The following is a 23,898-nucleotide window of genomic DNA, read 5'->3' on the forward strand; positions in this document are numbered from 1 at the left end:
TTTAATTTCCCGACAAATTCAATAATGCTGGCACCCCAAAAAGATGTTAATGAGTCCAATAAGAATTATAGTTTTAATCACCTCTGTTTTCAGACTAATTGTGTTTCTGTGGGGGCTTTGCTTGCTAATTATGGAGTCCACCAACAGGAGGAGCAACAGTAATTATTTCCTTGATTGAGGTCAAAACCCTTGCATTTAATCCTGAGGTCTATCCCGCCCTCCCCACACACAAAGAGTAAACATCTTCTTAGCATCACGTACTCAATTTCACAGCAGTCACTCTTTTACAAATGATTGTCTTCCTCAGTAAGCCAGCTTTTCATGGGGAAGTCTGCCACATTATCTGCTGCCGCTATTGTGTAAAACCCAGTGTCTATACATTACAGTTTTATGAAAAGTAAAGTTCTGGTTGCAGATACCGCTTCATAACTGCAGCAGGCACTCAAAAAGAAAATATCTGAAGGGAGTCGAAATAAATGAATGCAATGAGATCAATCTATACAAACACATGAAATGCTGCTCTGTGTCTCACCGAATGCTTACGCGGAAATAAAACTTTTTTGGTGGTTGACACAGCAGATTTTCCCAGCAGAGGTGTAATTCTTTATCCATGCAAATGTAAGGTGGCTTTCGGGATGGAAATGTAATTCTTTTCCCAGGCAAAATTCATTTTCGGCCCTGCTGTTAATAACAGTCACTTGTGTCTTGACAGGTGAAAGCCCCGAATCGCCATAAACCCTGCGGAGACCCCCGCCCTCTTGGTTACACATCATTGGGTTTCATTGTGGAGGAGGATGGTAAAACGCCTCAGCTGAGGAGTTCAGATTGAAATGAACAGCGGACTCGAGCCAAATAACGGTAATTTTTGGATGCAGCTCTCTGTGAGTTCCACAAACTCTTTTGGCAGGGAGCCCACCAAAACTAAATCAAGTTGTTGGTGTAGGAAGTAAAAGTTTAACTCGGCGTCACAGCCATCGAACCAAAAGAATGGAATGTACTGTATATGCAAATTTAAGGAAATACTGCCAACTGCTTATTATTGTATGTTGGAAAATAGAGTTCATTATAGGGAACTGTCTTGGGATAGATAATGCATTCATACTGATTGCATAATGAGTTCTGCTTTTATGTCAGCTATCATTCTCCAAATTCTTTAAATGGTGCATATAAAACGCCATGCAATAGTAACAGGTATTGTGTCTTTCTTATTAAAAGCATTTGATTCATCATTCTCTGATTCAAGGTAAAGGGGTAATTGATTGATAAGAATAATTAATAATTAATTAACAAATCAATACATTTTTATATTACATCAGAATAAATAAACCCTCTACAGCTTTACTGTTGTGAAACGGCTGTTTGGAAACCAATTACACATTTCTATAGAAGGTTATGCATTTCTAATCCTTGTGTAGAACAAAAGAATGATGAAGGCTTCAGTCTCACACAGCACAGTTTCTTCATCACTGGAATGGGTTGGGCTCCACTCCATGCCAGAAATCTATCTTTTTTTTTTAAAGATTACCCGTGGGAATAATATATTAATATTCTCCCTTAAAACTGATAGCTGAGTTCATATGAATGACAAAAACTTCAGCAACAGCAACAATAGGGAAACCTGTGACAAAACCCTCTGAGAGAAAACAATCGTACTAGCTAGTCCTCACATCTCCCAGTTTCTTTTTCTAAATCAGGAAAAACTATTTTGTGACTACCTCTACTTTTGAGGCAAAACGGGTGTTCATTGGATTTTAATGCCTTTATGCTCATGACACCTACAAGAAGATTTACATATCATCTATACCAAAACTGGACATATAAGGTTTTACTTTGATGTGGTGCCAGGTTAAGCATGGCCTTCTCTCTCATCAAGGTAATCACAGCTTCTTGGCCTCCAGAGGAAGCGTTTGTGAACATTGGACAGCCAGTGGATAACAGCGATATCAATGACAGACAGGCCCCCGCAACGGCTGCTTGTTCTTCTGGGCTCCTTATCTCAGCCACACCGAGGGCTCTGTCTATGTACCCAATTCATCCATCACTATCAGACCTCACACAGGTTCAGGACCAGCATTCACAGTTTTACAGGGAGCTAAAGCTAACGTCAGCTCATGATGAGGAGGCAGTTGAATTTGTAGTGTAACTTCAAGACCAAAATAGCAGGTTTTTGCTGTGACTGTTGTTATTATCAGAGACATAATCATTGTTATTTCCATCACGTGTCAATTGCTACCGCCACACTGACATAGCTCTAGGGATTGCAAAATTGGTCCAAAACCTTAGACTTGAAATATCTCAACAATTAGCAAATGATTTGCAAGGAAATTCATGTTCCTCAGAGGATAAATCACACTGACTTTGGTGATACTGGACTTTTCTTTTAACGCCACCATGACTTTGACATTTTTGCTTTGTACTGAAATGTTTTGACGACTACCGGTCGAGTGCCTGAAGTTTGGTAAAAAACAATCAGGGTCTGCAGATGATGAATCCGGTGACTCCCTCACTTTTCCTCTAGCGACACCAGTGGGTCAAAGTTTTGACATCTAGTGAAACATCTCTATCATCTGTAGATGGACTGACATAACATTATTAGCATCATTGTGTCATGTAAGTAAGTAAGTAAGTAAGTAAGTAAGTAAGTAAGTAAAGTTTATTTGTATAGCACCTTTCACAGATAAAAATCACGTGCTTCACAGTAAAATGTTAGCATGCTGACATTAGCATTTAGTTCTAAGCACCTATTTGCTTAGACCTGCAATTTAGCAAAGTAGTTGCTAATTTTGTCCACAGAAAAAAGTTGTGGCATATCATTTACCTTTTAAGTTTGATGACAACTTTTTTAGCAAATAGTTGCTTATTTACACATCCAGCAGTTACGGAGCAACATTAGCACTCATTTCGTATCATGTTTCTTGCCACTTGACTAATGCTAGTCTAATATTCACTCTACTTTAGCTCTTTTTGGTCTCTACCAACTGCAGCGAAAAATAACTGGCTCTTTAGCTGCTAAATGCTCCACTATGTTTACCAGCTAGTCTCTAACTGTGCCTGTCTGCTATTTGGAGCTGTAGTGTACAGCTGAATGATTAACTGAAACTTACTTTAAAGATCTGTAAAGCTGAGGGGAGCTGCAAATTCAGGGGATAATTCTCAGTAGGTTCATCACTACGAGTGATCCCTTTGTTTTCACATAACATACATAGTTCTTATACTACCAATTATATATTAGATGTTTCTGTCTTTCTTATTTGCTTCTTCTGGTTAACATCATCATCATCACCTTAAGTGAACATGTAACATTCAGCATGTGTAACATATCATATTCTACAGAGAAAGCTCTCAGGTCTTGTTTTTCATCCCGAAATCTCCTTCATGACTCATACTAACTTCCTGTCTTCAGACCCAGGCTGACTGCATGCTCTATCCATTGACTGCTCTTCTCTACAGTGCTCATTATTTAATTGAGAAGAAGAATAAAGTCTCCTAATCAGGTGCCATCACCACCAGCAAAACAAGACTTGTTTTTCACTGTCCCAGCACAAACAACCATATTGATCCATGATCATCTCCATGGCACTGCTCTTCTCACTTGCATTTCTGGAATAAACATCTGATTCAGAGTGCTATTGTGTCCCTGGCCTTGGCAGCAGGTTGGCGTCGAGGTTATGGGTTTTATGGGCCCTTTAGACATAGGAATTCTGGATCAATCTCACAGTGGATGATGCGTATTTTTAGAGCCCCATTAGTTGGCTCAATGAAGATGAAACTGGTGGCGTAGGCAATGCTTACTACGTCAGCGCGGGGCCATGGTTTGTGTGGCTGTCCGGGGTTTGTGCGTAACAGAATTGGGGAATCCACCCTCTCTCTAGCTCTCCTCTATTCCGCTATGGTGATGTGAATGGTGATACACAGGAGAAGGGGAGGAGTGGGGGTGGGGGGTTGAGCCAGGAGGGAAGGGGTGTGCCATTATAAGAAGCCTCAGAGGAGGCACGCATTCAGTTGTTGAAACCCTTAGCCTAAGGATACGAGCTGAGCCACCAAACTCTCCTGTAGCCACAGAAGGAGGACCGAGAGAGAATATCTTTACGTCACAGATACAGGTAAGGAAGTACTCAAGTGTGACTTTTTTCATGTGAGTGTGAGCTTTCCTGTGTGTAGAGATTGTGCAGTTAAATGTATTAAATTAAGAGCAGAGAAAAGACACTTAAACACTTAATTGGGAAAGGATCGCTTGTATGCACAAACTGGCTCATAGATCCCGGGGGAATACTGTTGTTTAAGGACAACCACTGTTAGGATTCTCGCTCTTTCATTCCCTTTTTTATTGAGTCGGTCGTTTCTGCTTTATCTGTTTCTGGCTCTGTGATTTTGGAATTTGACCTCTGGGGTGATTCTGTAATAATAACCTATCTCACCTGAAGTAACCTTTTTTCCCCCATGACTCTGATTGTTTCCCTGCGACTCTAAAGGTACCACAGTCACCGTCAGCAGTACCCACATCGCACCTGATTACTACTTAATTAATAAGAGCGAAAGTCCCAGATCGTGCTGAGAAAGCAGTTAGTTACTCAGCTGCACTTTGTATTGTGCTGAGAGTATGTAAGAAACTACACAAATAAATGAGAAACTGATAAAAAAGCAAATATAAAAATGCATTTTCAGTCCTTATTTTGTTCTAATATTTAAGCTGAATTTATTAACAGCACTGGTCAGTGAATGCCACTCCAAAAGCAGCTTATTTATGGTTTGCTCTTATGATTGATCATAGAGTATTGTATGTCAGATTAAATACATCACACAAAAGCTTCAAAGAAAAAATGGACAAAGGCTCTTATATTTTCCTAAAGCAGCTCCTGTGTCAAACCAAACAAGTAGTGAAAAGGCTGGAGATGTGGATCAGTTGAATACTGTTATTATGCTAATCGAAAGATAATGATGATTTTAATGATAATGGTAATGAATGTGCATAATCTTTTCCCATTATCAGTAAAGACGATACTCGCGCAGAAAGGGGGAAAGAATGGGTGGTTAATGTGCCATTCACAGATAAATTACTCCACACTGGGGAAATGTTTAATAAAGATTGGAACATGTTTACAGGACAGAGACAGATGCAGTAATTTAGAGGTATTTCAGACTAATAAGAACTGTGTGAAATGTGTTTAAGTGACATAAGTGGTTAGAGTCAAGCAATTTCTGATTAATGTTATTTCCCTTCTTTGTATTCATTTTGTGAAAAATGTATGGCATATAAAAAAAGGAAACCCTTGTTTAAGAAAAGAAAAATGTTTTAGTGCTAATGCACCTTGCCTTATAGAATGTTTCTTTTGAAAATACCCCCCCAAAACTATATAAATATGTTCCATATGTACACCTATCAATATTTGGTTGTTTTAATATTCAGAAATAGATCAGGCAAAGGTCCATAAAAACAAATCTAATTTCTGTAAATATGATTCTGTATTTCTTTTAAATCTAAAACTGGTTTAATTTAATCCTACCTCACGTTATTGGCAAAGAATGTCACGACTCGCTTTGCCAGTACATCGTGAGCATTTTTTCTCTAATCAGCTGAAAAAAAACAGCTTGCAGGATTGCTGCTGCCTACACTAGGATTGAACTGATTATACTGTTGACAATTTTTGACCTCTCTGTCAATATTCATTAAGATTGCTTGTAGTGTTTAACATATACAAATCTTCATCCCGATCAGAGAATGATTTACTGTGGAGTAAGAATGGCAAAGTTACCTGATATTCCCGTATCTGTTGCCCTCCCATGCACAAGTATTTTGCAGTTCATCACTTTTTCCGGCTTCACTGTCCTCACCTTGATAAAAGTAGGGAGCTTGTCTGGCTGTGCTAGATTGCTTTCCCCTGGCTCCGTGTCCAATGGATTAGTGCAGGTGTCAACGCAGTTTAACAGCAACCAGATCAATGATGACAACATGTCAGCTGCCTAACACTGCAGAATTTCAGCTATACGGTCTGAGGCTGGTGGGAAGTAACACTGCATGATTAAGTGCATCATTAAGGGTGTAATGTACATCTTGTGTGAAAACCTTTGTTTTCCAAAGGTCAAGAGCTGATTTAGTTTTGACACTTTTGTATTTTAGATGGCTTGGCTCAATTTTGGCATCATGGAACATTTCCCCCCATGTCAGTTCATGTGACTTCCTATTCTGGTCTTACAAAAGTATCAAAAAATAACCAAATAACCTGAACTCCCTCTATGACTTTGGGGAATGATAAGGGTGCAAAGTATGCACTTATCTGCAGTCGCAAACAGTGTCCATCCTTTTTCTTCCAAAGCCCCCTTCTCCCACAGACTCCCATACATCTAATCCTGCATCTGCTTCAGCCGGTGTGGCAGTTTATCAGCCAAACTGAAAGGCGACGTGTCTGTACTGCACTCTGCTCTCTCTCAGTGTGCTATCATCCAAGTTGAACTACACTGGGAGAATATTATTTGGGGCCTGTTGACACAGCTTTATGGAGACTAAATGAGGTGATTGCTGGTGTGATTTCCTCCTATGAAGGACATATCTGATGCTGGCAATGATTTCAGTGATGTCACCCAGTTGAGAGTCTACCCTCAGGTGCAAATATGTTCTCAAATCCCAATTAAAGAAACCCTGCGAGAACAGTTGATGGAAACAATAGTAATGATACGCTCAATTGATCTGATATGACAATCCCTCGGAAGGAACTGAATATGAATAAAAAGCCGATCATATCTCCACTTAATGTTTGTATGACTGTGTATGAGAGAGTATTATAGTCTATGTGGGTGGAGAAAAAAAGATGCAGTTTAGGAAGTTTTCACTCAGTTTGTGTGCTCTTCAGTCTACGTAAGATAAGATTTCCTAAAGGCACATTGTTATCCAGGAGCTGAAATTGTGATTCTTCCAGTAGATATGATTACAGTAAGACAAAGAGAATTTGAGAGATAAAAAATGGATAAAGTGAAAAAAAAACCCTCTATCTATTGCACTTAATTGCTTGTGATCTTAATCGTCTTTATATGCTTAAATTTAGCTACATAAAAAGCATCCTCATAATGACCTCAATGCCCTTTACTCTTGACCTTTCCCTTTTTTGATCTTCATAGTCTGTCAATTCTGCTTCTGTGTGACAATAACTAGACTTGACTGCTGCAACGAGGCAGGTAATAGGTACAATGAAATCTTGTGCAGCTGTGGAAGACACGTCTAAATCGGATTAAGCTCGTTCTCCCAGATTAGTCATTTTCAGGATCCTTCGTGTGAGGAAGGGCACAACTGCAAGCACACCTCCTCCTGCTCCTGGTCCTCTAAACTCACATGCTGTGGCTGTGTGTGTAAATCCTGCTCAGACTGAAGGGTTTTGGAAGACTAACTTGTTTTCTTGATTTTGACACTGAAGAGTTGAGTTTTGAGTTGGTAGGAACATCAGTTTGAATAAATGATTAATTACTTGAGCATTAACATTTTCTAATTTCAGCTTTTCTTTACGACTGTAAATTGTATATCTATCTTGGAAAAATAAAGAAATTTGAAGATATCTCTGGACATTTTCAAACCACAATTTTCTGTGGTTTTACAGACTTAACAATTGATAAATAAACTGTTAAACACACATCCTGTTAATGTCAATGCATGGCTGGATTTAGATAGCAGGAACATTATTTGCATCAAAGCCACCAGACTCCTTTGACAAAAATAGTAATTTTGCCTCTCAGGTCTACTGCTGCCTCTATCTATTAGTTTATGTTATTGTGTGACTTTGGTGTTTTACACAATAACACAAAAAAAACTTAGTGACAGAAGCAACTCCTGTGTTCTTCGAGGTATAATTACTGGTTTTGTCAAGGGAGTCTGGTGGCTTTTTTGACAAGTGCGATATAGTGACTGTTTGCACTTAAACAAAAAGGATCTTACTCTTTAAAAAAAGGTATATATCTATAGGGATTCCCACAATGTTCTCAGACACTTGAAATAACAATCTGAGCCTGTTAAAACAAGCACTTCAGTAGGCTGGAACAGAAATAACTGTTCCTCATACATTCTGGAAAGAGAATAACAAAAAAAACTATCTGAAAATAAGTCAGTTATGGTTGGAATTTTAAATGAGTGTATTGAGTGCAGTCTAATTGCAGGCAATTAGTGACCCATGAGGGACACGGTATCTCATGTCAAGAGGCTAGCCTGATGAGTCACCACATGATGAGCACTAATATGTTGCAAGGAGACTGATTTAGAAGACTAAATGGTTTAAGATACAGTAAGCTTAAGCTTGGTCACATCAGCATAACTCATTTAAGTTTAACAGCCCTTCACAGGGTTGATTCTGTAGTAAAAGTGGGAGCAGAAGTAGTTTAAATTCTTATTTCTGTGTGCTAATGTAGACAGGCCGGCAGCCTGAGACCATTTTAGGATAACAAAAGCAAATACTTATTTTGCTTTACATAGGTTTCTAAAAAGCTGAGAATGACATAGACCAGGAACAAACGGAGGGTGATTAGCTGTGAGCTGGACTTTAACTTGAACAAGATTGTGAAGTTCACCAAGCCGAGGAGGAGGAGGAAGAAAAGGCACCAACATGGTTCCCTAGTCCATGACTAACAGAAGTGTGTCAGTAATGTGGGTAAAAGAAATATAACTGAAAGATCCACTTACTACCCTTTTCCTTAGCTTTCAACCACATCCTGCAGTCTTCCACAGCAGATAGAGTTTGCTCACAAGCAAAATAAAAAGCGCCCAGGGAAATGTATCCGAACCAAATTGGAGAAACTATGAATTTTGAATTGGTATTGTGAGGCCTGTCTTTGTCTCTCTCCATTCTCCATTCACACACTAAACCACACTTTATTGGCCCATTATCTCAAGTCAACGCATTTTCAACAAGCGATCACAGAGTGTAAGGTTATAAAACACTCATGAATCTCCTCAGGTTATAAAGGATTAATCAAGTACAATTAATGGCCCATGAGATGTAATAGGTAGAACAGGAATTTTAATCATTTTCCCCCTTACAAAGTGACCACATCTTCATGCCATCCATCTTTGGTGGCTCCTGGCTCCAGCTTGGCCTTAATGAAGGGGAGTTAAGATCTACACACTAGTGAAAGAGACTGGAAACCTTTGCAATAAGTCCTTAAAGACAAAAGATCTCGCAGATGTGGAAGTGTAGAAGGAGATACACTGGGAGATGAGTGGACGGAGAAAGGGAGCGTGGAGGCAAGACTGGATCAACATGAACAGGAAAGTGGATGCAAAAGAGGGAGCAAGAAGGAAACAGAGAGAGAGACCCCTAGGTTATCTATGCATTAGCAGGCTCCTTTGTGTTTTCAAGCTTCATGCAGACGACTAATGGATGAGATAGAGTGAGTCAGAGCTTTGTCAGAGACAGCACAGAGCTTTTCTTCTCCCCCACTCACATTCATGACACCTTGGCCCCCTCTTCACGCTTCATTTAAGCCGCTAATGCTAATTTATCCCACCATTAGCTTTATTAATACACTTCACTTTGTAACTTTGTACACGGTGCACAGGCCTCTTGGATCCAGCCCTCATTCATTCACTCGGTGGATTTCTCTAGAAACACAAAAGGGTATATATTTTGTACAAAAAGGATTGGGGTTGAGAGGGGGGCTGAATCTAATATTTCATGCTATTAAAAATTAACACCCACTTTGTGTTATTTAAATTTTCTTTGGACCCTCTCTTTGGCTTGGGAAAAACACTGAACCATATCCTTAATATGTCAGGACAGTTGATTTTTGAGAAAAAGACCCCTCCTTGCTCTCCCAAAAATTACTTCTACCCTTCATTCAACAAAAAATTGACATCTCCCCCTTTTCTGACTCCCCCACTTCCCCTAATAATTTTCATGCAATCCCTTAAGGGACAGTAAAACTGCTGGAACACTCCAGATTTTCCTGCTCCTCCTTTCAACACAAAATGTTCTCAGAAAACAAAACTAAATGCATAAGATAGGCCTTTTATTAATGCGCTGATTGCTTCCTGTTTGACTGAAAGGGTAAAACATTTTGTCTCAAAACACGTCACTATCTCAGGGTCTTAGTTAGCTCTAATGGAAGCACACAACAGTAGATTTGTTTTGGAGAGAACTGGGTAAAAGCATTCATTTGTGCAAGATGGAAAGACTCATCTAGAGGGAAGTCAGGTCCTTTGCTACAGTCCATTTTCTTTTTTGCTTTTTTTGAACATTCATTTAGATGGGCAAGGTTGTTTATATTTGCAAATTATGATCTACTTTTAAAAAAACTTCCTGGAATGAGTTCCCAGACTTCTGGATGGATTATGCTGCGTTGTTACCCTGGGGGAAAGCCTGGTGTGCAGAGGCCTGCCTACTCCAGCGTTCACCGCTTTATCCGGGTACAGTACATCATATATCAGCCCCATGCGCCCAGTCAATTGCCTGCTCTGTCAGATAGATTATGCAAATGATATGAAATGTTAAAGATAACTGAAATAGTATGTGAATTTATAGGCAAGGGTGGCTAAAGTGGACCAGTGGCAATATCAAGACCAAGAACTATATCAGTACTGAAATAGAGCAGAGAGAGGAGTGTGTATGTTCATGGCTCAAAGTGCCACAGATGTTAAAGGCTCAGATTCAATTTGAAGTTATTGAGATGTGGAAAAGTTGTGACTCTTTCTGGCCCCTGGCTGTCAGGAGCTCTTGAACACAATGATAGGCTAATTTGGTAAACCATGCATGCCAAGGGAAGCGTGATAACCAAGGCATGTAGGCCTATATTTTAAAGTCAACCATAGTAGATAACTGATTACCTTCATCATTATAATTACTCTAAAATTACTATTTGTAACACATTGATGCTGTTTTACTAGTCCAGTGGTACTTGAGTTTTCGTTACAGTATAAATTCCCAATAAGATTTAACTTTCTATTGTCAGGTCACTGGATTCCCATTTAATGAAGTGTCCCGATTACAAATTACTATTTTACACCACGTAATTCTTATCTTATGACATTATTCAGGGTTTCTCTTCATTCGTGATTTTCAAGAGCCAAACTCTCCTCTTGACCTAAATACTTCCACCCTTGATATTATCAAAGTTCATCACATGTCAAAATAATATCCTCTAGCCTTCACTGCTCTTCAGTGAGCAACTCAGTCAATTAAAGGTGCACTCCAGCAATTTAGTGTTGCACTCCCATAAAGCTGGGGGGACTCATAAAATACAGGGAAAAAAAGAGAATTTTCAAAAAATTGAAGTAGCAGAGGCTGAGCTATCCTGAATTTCAGATTCTAACATGGACCAAGTGCCAAAAAGAATAAATAATGCACTTCCTACGATGCAACTGGATAACATTTTTCATTTGATCCTCCCTGCTTCCAAAATGCCCTTCTTTCAAAAGTACAGTACCAGTTTGTAACAAAGGATTTCTGTCACACTGGTGATGTTATCAAATCAGTGAATACCCTTTAAAGTAAGCATTTCAGTAGCAAAAGGTGTACAGATATTTTAAAACAGCTCCCATAATTCCTTTTACATGCAGAAATGATTTGGGGTGGCAGCACATGACACGATTCTGTTAATTTGAAAGGGCCTTTACTTTTTTACTTACGTAACTGGTGATGCACTGCTAAAGACAAAACATTAATTTGTAATAAATCACATTGATGAAAAAGCAGGGGTTGGAAACATGTTCTATGAGCTCTGCCTTGTTTGTCTCGTGTTAATTTATTCTCTGTGGAAGATAGAAAGCAGCTCAAATTCACCTAAACCGATCATTGTTTCTCTATGAATTTCCATTTGCACGTATCTGTATTTGCTGAAATATCAACTGAGGCGTGCCAGCGTTTTTATACCAAAACTGAGAAACGAAAATAGAAACCTGCCATACGCACTGTCTCATACCAAATGATGGCCGCTTCATCTCAGCAAGTGGCCATCCTGCTGGGAATACTACTCTACATAAAACATGTTCAATGTAGCAAAGTCAGAGCAGGACACTCTCCTGTTAATGGGATGTATTATTGAGTAGTAAAAGGTTACATGTGCGTACTGTGTGGGGACAAAAGGTGTGCAAACTGTTTTGAGTATGTAATAAATAAACGTTGAGTAATTGCAAACACTTTGAAACCATCCTGTGTCAACGAGTTGACCGATACAAATCATTACGACCAGCACGCTACTACACCCACGATAAACATCTCAAGGCAGCAGACTGGTGACACTGTGGCCCATTAACACTAAATATCCATGTCAATTGTCTCTCACTAACAGTAACAGCTTCCAAATATAAATCGCACACATGCATGCATGCATGATTCATCAAAAGCCAGATGCAGCTAAGTAAGTCTTTTTTTTAACAAATCTGCAGGCTAATTCAAATTAATTATTAACTCATTGTGGAAATTTGGTAAACAATCAGTTCCAATTTCCTATATAAATTGAACTGACCCAAAGCTATAAAAAAAGTTTCCACTCAAATTCAACTATTTTGAAAAGTTTATCTTGCATGTGTCTAAACATCTGATGCATTCAGTGCTGGAAATCATCCTAGAAACATGTACTGAAAATACTGAAGAAACAAATGTTGGAAAATACTGATATACTGTATTGCAAATAGGAAAGTTTCATGCTTTATGAGAATATTAGTGGTCTGCAGGACACTGATAATGTGCTGCTGTACCTCAGATGATCTGATGTTCCACATTGTTTTGCTAAAAGCCTAAATCACAGTATTCCAATATGAACCTCTGAATGTGTGGCGGCCAACAAATGGACACCCATTGTCTAATTATAAAGCTTAGGACAGACATTGCATCACTTTGTTCATTAGTCATAGTGTTCACAAAAAGCTCCCAGTGGTCCCAGATGCCTGTTCATGTTAATACACTCTGGTAGAATATTATTAATGCGTGAAAGCCACGTCTATATATTGCTGGAGTGGATCCAGGGCCTACACCATCACTCACACTGCGCTGTTTACTCATTTGTTTAACTTACTTAGTAAGGGCCACTTAAGGGAGAACATAACAATATCAAATGGGCTTAGTCAGCAGGCTAGCAAATGATCATTGCACAAAACATCTCAGCAAGAAAAAACAAATAGGTCCCTCTAATGATTTCCAATAAAGCAATTTATATATTTCCAAATGGGCCAGAGTCACACATGACCTGTTTCATATCCTATTGACTACATGTGGTAATATGGTAAAGCAGAAATGGTCACGGTGAGCTAGTTTTTACTTATTTATTTATTTTTACTTGAACGCATCCATCAATACCAACACCCACTCTGTGCATTGTCAAAGATTTTCATTCACGCTCATCAATATAATGTTTTTACAGTGCGACTGTGCTGCCACTAGCTGGGACTTCTGCCACCCGCCTCTGTCTTCATCAAACCTGTGCAAACAATTTTTCATCTTTACATGTTACATAACTTTGCAAAAGGCAATTCTTCCATTTACAAAAGAAGCCTTCGTGTTTTATCCAACTTTCTTTTATCCGCAGTACATTCATTTTTCAGCTTTAGAGAAGTTGACCTTTTCTAAGTCTATTCACACCTGATTTTAGCGTTATGGCACCTGTTTTCAATAGCAGTAATGCTCTATCATTTTAATTAAGGATTGGCTCTCATTATGTTCCTTTAAACAGCACCTGCTGTTACTGCCATTAATAATGTATATCGCATAATATTAATAGCTAGTAGTTCTATTAATATTAGTAATATTTTTAATATGTTAATCATCTAAATGTATTTAGAAATCATGACTACACAACAATCTGTTCACAATAAAAAGAAATCAAAGTTTTTTTTCTGTATTTTAAGGACACAATTAAACTTGTAAACTTAAATTTAGTAACTTTTAGCCATAACAAATCATAAATACTCCCAGAATTATATGCATAAACAGTCATATAAGATGCACTACTGCTTCAGCTGGGTTTACAGAGTGTTCAGGGTGTTTTATTATCTATAGGCTGCGGATACACTGTATGTCCAAAAAGGTGGTGGGACCTGTAATTTCCTAAAAATGTCTTGTGAGTTTCTTGTGAAGAACTACAGTATGTGATCTGAAACTCGTTGTAAGGACAATAGAGACAATGTCCTAAGGTTACCAGAGTTTAGTTTATTGGTCAATGAACTCCAGTGAGGTTTACTCTGGAAATCAGTTGTGGGAAATGAATGCTCCATTCAAATCCAAGTAGATATTCAGTCATAATTTATTTATTATTGGAAACTTTGATGGTAAGAAGAGCAATAACTAGGTCCTAAACTACAATGACGCTTTGAAGAGAGACCATTACTGCTCATGAAATCAATAAATTGTTTAGATTTGTTTTATTTTTACCATCTATAAAGAATGGTTGTGTAGGCATACCAGTCTGTACTTTCACTGGTGATCCAGGGTACTGTAGATATGTTATGGGAAAATTCTTCAAATTATCTATAATCAATAATTTTAATATTAATAGTAAATCAAATGACTATGCATACTTGAAAGTTGTATTTGGTAGAGACAAACCCATGGAGAATATTCACCTGAATCTGCAGTTCCCGTCAGCTACATGGAGCATTTTAGCATCTTTCTGCTCTTTGTTTTGGTTTGCGGCCCAAAACTTTCAGCACCAAACAGCAGTTTGAGACAAGCAGGTGAAACATAGCGGGTCAATTAGCAAGAAGAAAGAGGCAGACTTTTTCTCAGGAGCTGGTTGAGACTAAAACATAGTTGAAAAGAGAATGAACACAACAAACTCCTCTGACTAATAGGTACAAAAGGTTTTGGAATTGGTCCAGTAGAAAACAGAAAACATTTGCAAAGCTGACTTTTAATGTATCCAGCATTGTTTACATCCATTTTACTAGCATTCTTTTTCTTCTCAGCCTTTGCTGGCACATTGCTTGTTTGATAGTGTCACCTGTGTGCATGTGGGTGGAAGATAAACAAAATATGGACTTACTCATGGAAAAACAGCCTCCTCCTAGAGGTCTGAGACTCAACATGGGACCTTTACATTGCCTAAACATAACAAAGGATAAGTGAGTAATTATTAGTAATAATTACTGAAATAACAAAACATTAAATTTCCTACACTTTTATAACTGAGCACACCATAAAGGACTGGAGCACTTTGGTTCATCTTAGCCATGGTCTTGGTTCATAAAACTGCAGAGGCCATAGCAAGTTCTGGTGAGGCAGCGGCCTATGGTCAGAAGCAATCTATGATGTTCTGAGCGGCTGTTTTCTTTGTTATCTCTGTGTTATTGGATGTTGGATTATATGGTGGTGAGTGACAGGATAGATGGGGGTCAAGGAGTGGAGGTCAAGCAACAAAGTCAGTGCACCTGGTTCACAGATTTGTAGCTGGAGCCAGAGATACCAGGATTCTTAGGAGTTTATTCATCTTCCTTCTGCTTCCACGCACATTTTATTTGGTACAGTTTTACAATACCTGGTGTTAAAAACATTCTTAATATAAAATCTATTATCTAGTTGGAACTGGCATGTTTTATTCCAACACAAACACCAATGCGCCGTGTTACTGTCCCTCTCCCTCCTTACGTCTCCCATCAGACTCACTAATTGTTGCTACTTAATCCCATGATACGGGGTATGAACCATGTCCTTGTTTGAAGCTGATCCTTTAAAGCACAGATGTATATTTGCAGATCAGTGATCCACCCCTCCAGCTGTCCCTCCTGTAGTGGCTGTTTCCTGCCCACTGGAAAATGCCCATTTACTCATTGATTGCCTCAGGTTGTGCTCTCTCTCCATCCCACCCACATTGTCCATCTCCTGGTGTTGGCTGAACACTCTCCCACCACCAACGCTTTGACTGACCGCCCAAAACCCATCTAATGATCTCTATGAATTGGAACTGATGCAATATTCCTGTCATTCTGTCTGCTTTCTCCCTGTAGGCTGGACCCAGATCCCGTAGGCTTTAGCTCCCTGATTCTCCAGCTGTTGCCCACTTGTTGGTTTTAGACTCTTCTCTTCTTCCTGCTGGGCTCCTGTTTGTCCCTGCCTGTCTGGCTGTTCTGAGCGATGAAGATCCCTCTGTGGTACCTGGTGGTGCTGCTGGCATGTCTCTTCACTCCTGGACGCAGTGACTGCCAAGGAGAATGTCTGGCCTGCGATCTGCTCCTGCAGCAGCAGCAGCAGCAGCAAGCCTTCAACACCATGGTGAGCATGTGTGTGCGTGTGTCACTGGGAGTCGTTGTGAGTCACTGATGATAAGAGCATCCGCTAAATGCCTTGTCAACACTGCAGTGCATGTGTCAATGCGGGTACAGCTGCACCAAGCCTTTAACACCCTGATAGAGGTGTGTTTGTGATTGTCTGAGAAAGTTATTTTCAATCACGATGAGAGCTTCTGTGTAATGTGTTGTGTACAGTTTGACAGGACAGTGTGCTCTTTGTACATTGGCGATAATATGGTGGTAGAAAGCAGTGTGATTATAGTGTTTCTCTTGCAGTTAAATTTTGAAACATGACTCTTTACGCTAGAATATAAATAAATATGACATTTCAGTTAGAACTGAAATGTAAAATGTCCATCTTTGGCGTCTCCAGTGGTAGTCTCAAAAAAGGTGAAAGTCAAATGTGGTACATAAAACACATTGTTAACACAGACTTATATCAAAGTCCTTATATAGGCAAGCCCCGCCACTTGGCAGTCATCTTGGTAACACCTCACCGCAGTTATTTGGGACTAACAAGATCAAGACCCTAATCTAAATGAATGGGGAGAGAGCCATAACTGCACTTTCAATGGTCACCAGGGACATAAAAAAACCCATGTATACAATCACCAGTGAAATCAGAAAAAAGCAGGAATAGTTTAATGATTTAGCCCCAAAATAAGGTTCAAAAAGCGTTTTTTATCTGCTATGCATGCACAAGGATGGACAACACCGACGACATTTACAGTTTTATCCAGAGTGCCAGTGACATGATGCCATGAGCTCATCCCACCGGCATGCTTGAACAAATGCTATGCTATTAAACGTATTGGAAACAGTGAGTACATACCATACTTTTATAGAAGGCATCCTGGAATTTTCTACCACATATTGCAATTACTGCATATCAAATCTGGCGCCTTTTCACGCAGTATTTTGGCTCCTGAGATATTTGAGTCTGGACCAAAGTGTTGGACCGACCAACATTGCCATCCCTAGAGCCACACACCTAGCAGAAGATCACACTGATTATGATTTCTATACCAAATGTGTACACTTTTGGGCTATAACCATAACTAACAATTGCTGGCTCATTATTGCCAGAAAAATATTAGGATATTTATACGCTCAGTAATGATACAAAATGATACAAAACCACAAGAAATGAGAAAGCAATCCATCTAATAACTTACACCTGTTGCAAAGTGGTTATAACTTCAGATGGAGTAACGAAACTTTACCCAACTGATCAGAGATGAACCCCTTCTGGTAAAGTCAGTGAACTCTTTTAAGTCCCTTCTTAAAACATACTTTTATAGGAGAGCTTTTCCCGATCTTATTTGACTTTATTTTATTCCTTTTATTTTATTGTATTTTACTAATTTTATATTAAATTTTCATGCTCTTATCTTTTTTTTTTTGTATTATTCTTTACACTTGTTAAAGCACTTTGTAACTTGTTTTTGAAAAGTGCTCTACAAATAAGGATTATTATTATTATTATTATAAAGGGAGTCAAGCTAAAACAAAACAATACAGACAAATTCATAAGTACAAAGCTGCAGTTCCCTAACAGTTGGTATTTTGGAGATACATGGTTTCAACAGGACAATACTGGTATTGTTTCTGTCTCGTAGCAGAGGGGGATTATTTGCCTGTGTAAGTGTCTACAGCACTTGTGCAATGCTTCGTGACCAACCTGAAGATACCAGCCTCTGCACTGCCAGAATGCGATTGCTCTCCGAACTCAGACCAAAACCTGAGTGCAGCACACGTTCTCATTTCCAAACAGTGCGAGACACGTCAGCGGGTAAAAATAGTCCGTGGGCGTCCATGAATAGCAGTAGAATGGCTAATTTAGCTGATAATGATGCAGAGAAAGACAGCTGGGACCTTTTTGGGAGTTGTAATAGAACTCTGTAATTGACTGCTGCTCAGTATCATCAGCCGAGGCTTACATCGGTGACTGACACATTTTATCAGCTCCTCATTGTGTTAGCTGCTTTCCCATGGAGCCACAGATGGAATCCACTGAGCAATTCCATTGTTTCCCACTCCAGACTGAAAGAGTGTGTGTGAAGCCACCAGTGTTTGTTATAATGTCAGGATCCATTGATTTATTAGTGCACACACCTACACACTCGCAAACGTGTCCATACACACATCCAGACAAGCAATTTATAGTGGTATCCCTTCCACTGAATACATTCATAGTGTAATGTATGCCAGCTTTTGTTCACATTTGTGCTAATTATCTGCGCTGCAGCTGTTGTTTGCATACCTTTCTGGGTGTTTTTCTGAAAATCAGGAATCATTTTGTTACCTGTTGAGACCATTTGGCACAATTCTGTCTGGTACGAAAACCTTACAGAGATGAAAAAAAGCCTCACTTCACTACAACAACAGCAAAAATGTTACTTTAGATTGAACTTTATTGTCAATGCACACAATAAGTACCAGTTTAAGTAATACACTGGACAATAATAGACCAGTGAAGTCATGCTAGTAAGAAGAGATGTGACCTAGCTGTCATTATATACAAACATCCAAAATGTGAAGCAGCTATGATAAGTACAGTATACACAGAACCTAATATATAGTATATAGTACAGCACAATGGGTCTGGTTGTTAAATATACAGCCAGCCTGAGCATTTGGGGGTTTCTACGCAATATTCAACCTCCAGCACCAAGCTTTAGGGGGATTGTGCTGTGCTGTAAGGGGTTATGGCTTAGTTTCATAGCCTTTGCACGTAGGCGCTGCAGCCTGCATTAAAAAATATAACTACATGCAGCTACAGAGATACCTTTGGAAACAAAAAGAATTAAGTGGTCTACTTTGGTTGCTTGTGTTTTCTCCTACAAATTGCCCCATTACTGTAACAAATGTCTAGCAAAGCCACTGCAATTATAAGCATATTAACCCCTTGCTTCAAGTAGAAGTCCAAACAATGACAGTTCAAAATGTGGCATAGCTTCTCAATCACACATGTCATGATGTGAAAAGAAACCTAGCATATGCATCTAAAATACATCAATGCTGTATGATGATGGTGATGATGATGATGATGATGATGCAATTAGACTAGTTGTTTTAGTCATTGATCCCAGCTGTTTTGGTTCTCTTTCTTGTATATTGATCAGCCATCTCACCAGACAAGGATGTCAATACAGGATCATTCTGCAAAATCCTGGGTTATGTTTAATAATTCCCCCTTTCCACAATATCTGCACCCCACGACTACAGTATGGTTAGGGTTAAGCAACACTTGATTAAGGGTGGGGAAGGATGGTGGTAAAGGTTAATAGACAGGCAAACGCTGATTGTAGGTCCGTGGTGGGAGACACACTTAAGTCTCCTGCATGAAAGTCAGACGTGCTACATGCCAATCCACCACCCTAACCTTCATCCCCTTACTCGCAGCAGAAAGGATGCTACAGATACTAGACTGAATGTTGTGAAACAGACAGCCTGTTCCTCACACATTGTCAAGTCATAAAGCCAATCACCATACGTCAGCTTCCCTTTGGTCTAACCCTTAAATGTAAATTTGAGGATCCTGCATGGTTTTTATCCTCTTTGGTACATATTGTTAGAATGCAGTGGTGCGATGTAACCAAGTACATTTACTCAAATACTGTACTTAAGTACAAATTTGAGGTTGTACTTTACTTGAGTATTCCCATTTTATGCTACTTTATAGCATAAAATGGAAATACTCAACTATATTTGTCAGCTTTATACTAGTTACCTTTTTAGATTACAACCTTTCATACCTTTCCTGTCCAGTTAAAACCTTGTATCTCCTAAATGTGTAGATTTTGAATTAGAAATTTTTGGGTAAACTGAAGGATAAAGTGTTTCTTTAAGGGTTGATTAAATGATCCAACTTCTTAATCTAAATAAATGATTTAAACCATCCTGGAAACAGGGCTGTTTTTCTTGGTGCATGAAAAGTTCAGTTTAGATATAACGTGGTCCTCATAGGACAGCGATGCTACAAACAAATGAGGACCGTGTAGAATACGATGCATTGCTGTAGATTAAACTTAAAGAGTTAAAACATCTACAGCAGTAAAATGCAACATACACATTAATGCAGCAGGAACATTAATCCTGTTGCTGACATACTTTTACTTAAGAAAGGTTTTGATTGCAGGACCTTTACTTGTAGTGGAGTATTTTCTCAGTGTGATATTACTACTTTTACTTAAGTAAGGGATCTGAATACTTCTTCCACCACTGATAGAATGACACCACATAACGTGATGGATTGATGGATGCAGTATCAACATCAGCCATTCATCTGTACAGACTCCTGGATGACCAGTTAGATTTCAAGGGTGACTCCCTACCACCCCTGTTCACCCCCTCGATACACCCCTGTAAGTGAGGAGTTTCTTAACCTTAACATAACAACAACATAATCCTAATTTGTATAGGATATGCGACGAAGGTCCCCAGACACATTTAAACTTTATATTCAAGTGCCAACCCTGAACTATACTCTTCTGACAAAAAAAGCCTTTGAAGCATCCTCACTTTGGAGGACTCTCACAACCTTTTTATCATCTGGCCCTCATAAGTATATATATACACATGACGACGCACACGCACACACACACACACACACACATATCTCCTCTCACTCATAAACTCCTTTAGATTGCTCCATTGATCTGACGTGGAGAATCCCCTGGTGTGCTTATTTCATTTACGATGGATAATTAATTTCCGTTGATAGATTCACAGCGGAACTCCCTCTTCTCTCTCATTCCTTTGATGTGAGCAGTTTTTCCGATAACAATGCAATTTATCTCATTTGAGCGAGATTTGATGAGTAAATGGGATTTGCTTCTTACCTCAAACTGAAATTTATCTCAGAGGGCTCAGGAGTTAAGAAAGGGGAGAAGGGAGAGGTGTGTATGCATAAATCTCTATAGTGCAGCAGCTGTAGCCTATTTTTCAGATATATTTATTGGTTTTTTACGTTTAAAGGTATAAATGTTTAATGCAGTTTTATTTTGAGTGAGTCAGCAGGTTAAATATTAGGGCAAATTTATTTTCAGATAGGCAAAAATAAAACTCAGATGTTCTTTATATGTCCTTACCTCCATCCAGGCAAAGTTGTTGTTCCACCAAAAGTGTTCAGGAATGAAGCCAAACTGTCAGGTGTGATGATAATAAGACAGGAAGGTCATTAGAACCGCACAGAGTCAGTGATTCAGCACGTTAAGTTTATACAAAAAGTTCACTTTCAGAAGACTGTATATATCATTTTAAGAGCAAAAATATCATTAGAGTTGAAGAGCCAATCTGAAAAGAAAGTGGACATAATTTACCCGCTGTCCTTCAAACCGATTTGTAATTTCTCCCTATTTTGTGCTGTCAATCATTTTGCAGAAGTAGATGTCACAAATTTTCAAATGATGGACATCTCATATTGGTACATGACTTTCCATATACGCTGAACACAGCAGGGCCCATTAACTCCCATGACACATACGTCATCCAGGTCAAGAGACGTCTTTCTCTATAGCCCAAGTCTGGTTGTACAGCAAAGTCGTATCACTCTTGGGTTGTGTGATTGAATGCCAATGAGATGCCGACCATGGAGAATTTATAAACATGCACTCAAATTAATGCAACGATCTTTTATTAACATGTTCAAGTAGATAAATAAGTACATTTTTGCATCTGGCACTACAGTGTGTGACTCCGTTGTTTCCTTTTTTGTCGTTAATATGAAGTTTTTTAAGCTCACCCATCCTCACCGATTGACTGATTACTGATAGAGCAACTCGCACACATGAAGTGGTCATTTGTGAGCTGCACAAAATTAATATTTTTGTATGGTAAATTGCTTTAATAACTCTTTTTAATGTGAAAAGGCTTCTCATCAGCTCTATGCAGCATTTTAGCATCTTTCAGCTTGTTGTTATGGTTCTCTGGTCTGCAACTTTTTTCTGGTGCATTAAGCAGCTAAAGAGCGAGTTACGTTCATCAGGACTTGGTGAAGACTAAAACAGAGCTAAAAGGAGAGCCCATACTGGACTTAAATTCCTCATGTGGCCAGAAACACGACTCCAAATAAATGTTAATGTTGCTTTTTGTCTGCTGTGTGTCTAAAAAGGCTAACCAACTTGCTAACAGGTTAGCCATATCAACTTCACTCAAGGCTTTATATATCAAAATAGGTGTTTTATATTCATCTTGATGTTGAGTTTTGCCCCCAAGTGGCCTTAAAAAAAAGATTAAACGAGCTTTAAGCATTGACTAAGATACCTTACATGTTGATAATGTTAATTGGCTCCTAACAGGCAGCTGCTATCATGCAATTGTTAGTATCAGTAACAAGTGATCAAAGATTGTGGACAATCAACCGAACACATACAGTTCTATGCTGCTGTGGTGTGTTATGCAGTATCTTGGTAATCTATAAAGCATAAAACAACATAATTAAGATGTCAGTGAGGATATTTCAGTTTCCAATCAAAAACAGCGTGTGAATGAAATTAAAATCTCCCTGATTTTTGCTGTGTACTTTCTGTCTGATACACTGTGTCCAGTCTTTTGGATTCTATCAAAGTTTCTATGGAATGAAAAAACTCACTCACGTTGAGTACTTCCCATTGCCATTGCCACCTTGTGTTTCTTTAGGCCTTCATGTTGCTGCCTGTGGGGATTTAACTCTTCAAATGATGTCTCAGTGTCTTTCATTGTGTTGATTTTAAATTATGGACATTCTTTATTTAATTTAGTATTTAACTTAGTATTTTAGTTAGTTAAATGAATTCTTGTGTTTACCTTAACACATCACTCTTTCTTCTCCCTCTGCAGGTGTGTTTGTTGGAGTGTGAGGGTCATGTCTCCTCTTCACTCACATGGGAGGTGTGCAAACGTGCCGTCAAGCTATCGCACCATCCTTTTCTTTCTGAGGGAGGCGCTCTGTTCAAGAGAACAGGAGAGGAGATGGAGCTGACCTCTCTTGACCTGAACTCGGACAGTGAACTGCTGCAGCAGTCTGCAGCCCCAGAGCGCTTCCAGGAGGGGGATCAGGATGAGACACCCTTTGAGCAGCGCAGTGTCCAGTATGACTCATCACTGCTGGAATCCTCTGAGGAGGGGGAGGGCCTGCAGGGTCTGGATCTCAGTATGGCGGACGAAGAGAGGAAGCTGAGGGAGGAGAGGAATGTGGAGAGAGACAGCCAGTTAGAAGGGGACGAGGACGACAGCTCACAGGCCATCACCTTATCCAAACGCTTTGGTGGCTTTCAGAGGGGGCGGCATGGATACAGGAAGCTGATTGGCTCACCCATGAGGCCCCTACAAAAGCGCTACGGTGGGTTCATAGGCGTCCGTAAATCTGCTCGAAAATGGAACAGTCAGAAACGGGTGAACCAGCTGCTCAGGCAGTACCTGGGCATGAGGAGCAGCCGCAGCGGCAGGTTTAACAACATCCCCGTAACTCGGGTTTGGAGGCAAAACAAACTGTAACGTATTCCTGTTGCGCTCACTGAATCCTGCCCCAGTTACCTCAACCAATCATGTTTTCGGAAGCTCATTCCAATTTGACGTCACCATCGTCATCAGAAGAACAGACTTCCATTTCGCTGCACCTTTCTTTGTGTCTCTAAGTAACAAGGAATGTTTTGACCGTGATGTCCTTCTTATTACACATATTTACATGCCGTCCTGTGAAATAAAAGAAATAGAGAAGTGCA

General features: G+C 39.3%; 1 protein-coding gene and 1 long non-coding RNA gene across 3 annotated transcripts; one reads left to right on the forward strand and one right to left on the reverse strand.

Moving 5' to 3' along the window:
• Positions 1–4,045: 4,045 nt before the first annotated feature.
• pnocb (prepronociceptin b) lies at positions 4,046–23,898 on the forward strand. Its single transcript, XM_046061011.1, has 3 exons — positions 4,046–4,103; positions 15,911–16,175; positions 23,015–23,898. Exons 2-3 carry the CDS (start codon positions 16,038–16,040, stop codon positions 23,669–23,671), a joined length of 795 nt encoding a protein of 264 aa, XP_045916967.1. The 5' UTR covers positions 4,046–4,103; positions 15,911–16,037; the 3' UTR covers positions 23,672–23,898.
• On the reverse strand, positions 21,270–23,660 carry LOC123977942. 2 transcript variants are annotated; one of them, XR_006826807.1, is made up of 4 exons: positions 23,490–23,660; positions 22,982–23,350; positions 22,792–22,850; positions 21,270–21,339 (listed from the first exon to the last, which is right to left on the reverse strand). It is a non-coding gene; the product is annotated as an uncharacterized LOC123977942 (long non-coding RNA). The 2 variants fall into 2 exon arrangements; XR_006826806.1 differs by having other exon boundaries at positions 22,982–23,660.

The sequence above is a fragment of the Micropterus dolomieu genome, linkage group LG10 (assembly GCF_021292245.1).
Source record: "Micropterus dolomieu isolate WLL.071019.BEF.003 ecotype Adirondacks linkage group LG10, ASM2129224v1, whole genome shotgun sequence".
Taxonomy (NCBI): Eukaryota; Metazoa; Chordata; class Actinopteri; order Centrarchiformes; family Centrarchidae; genus Micropterus; species Micropterus dolomieu.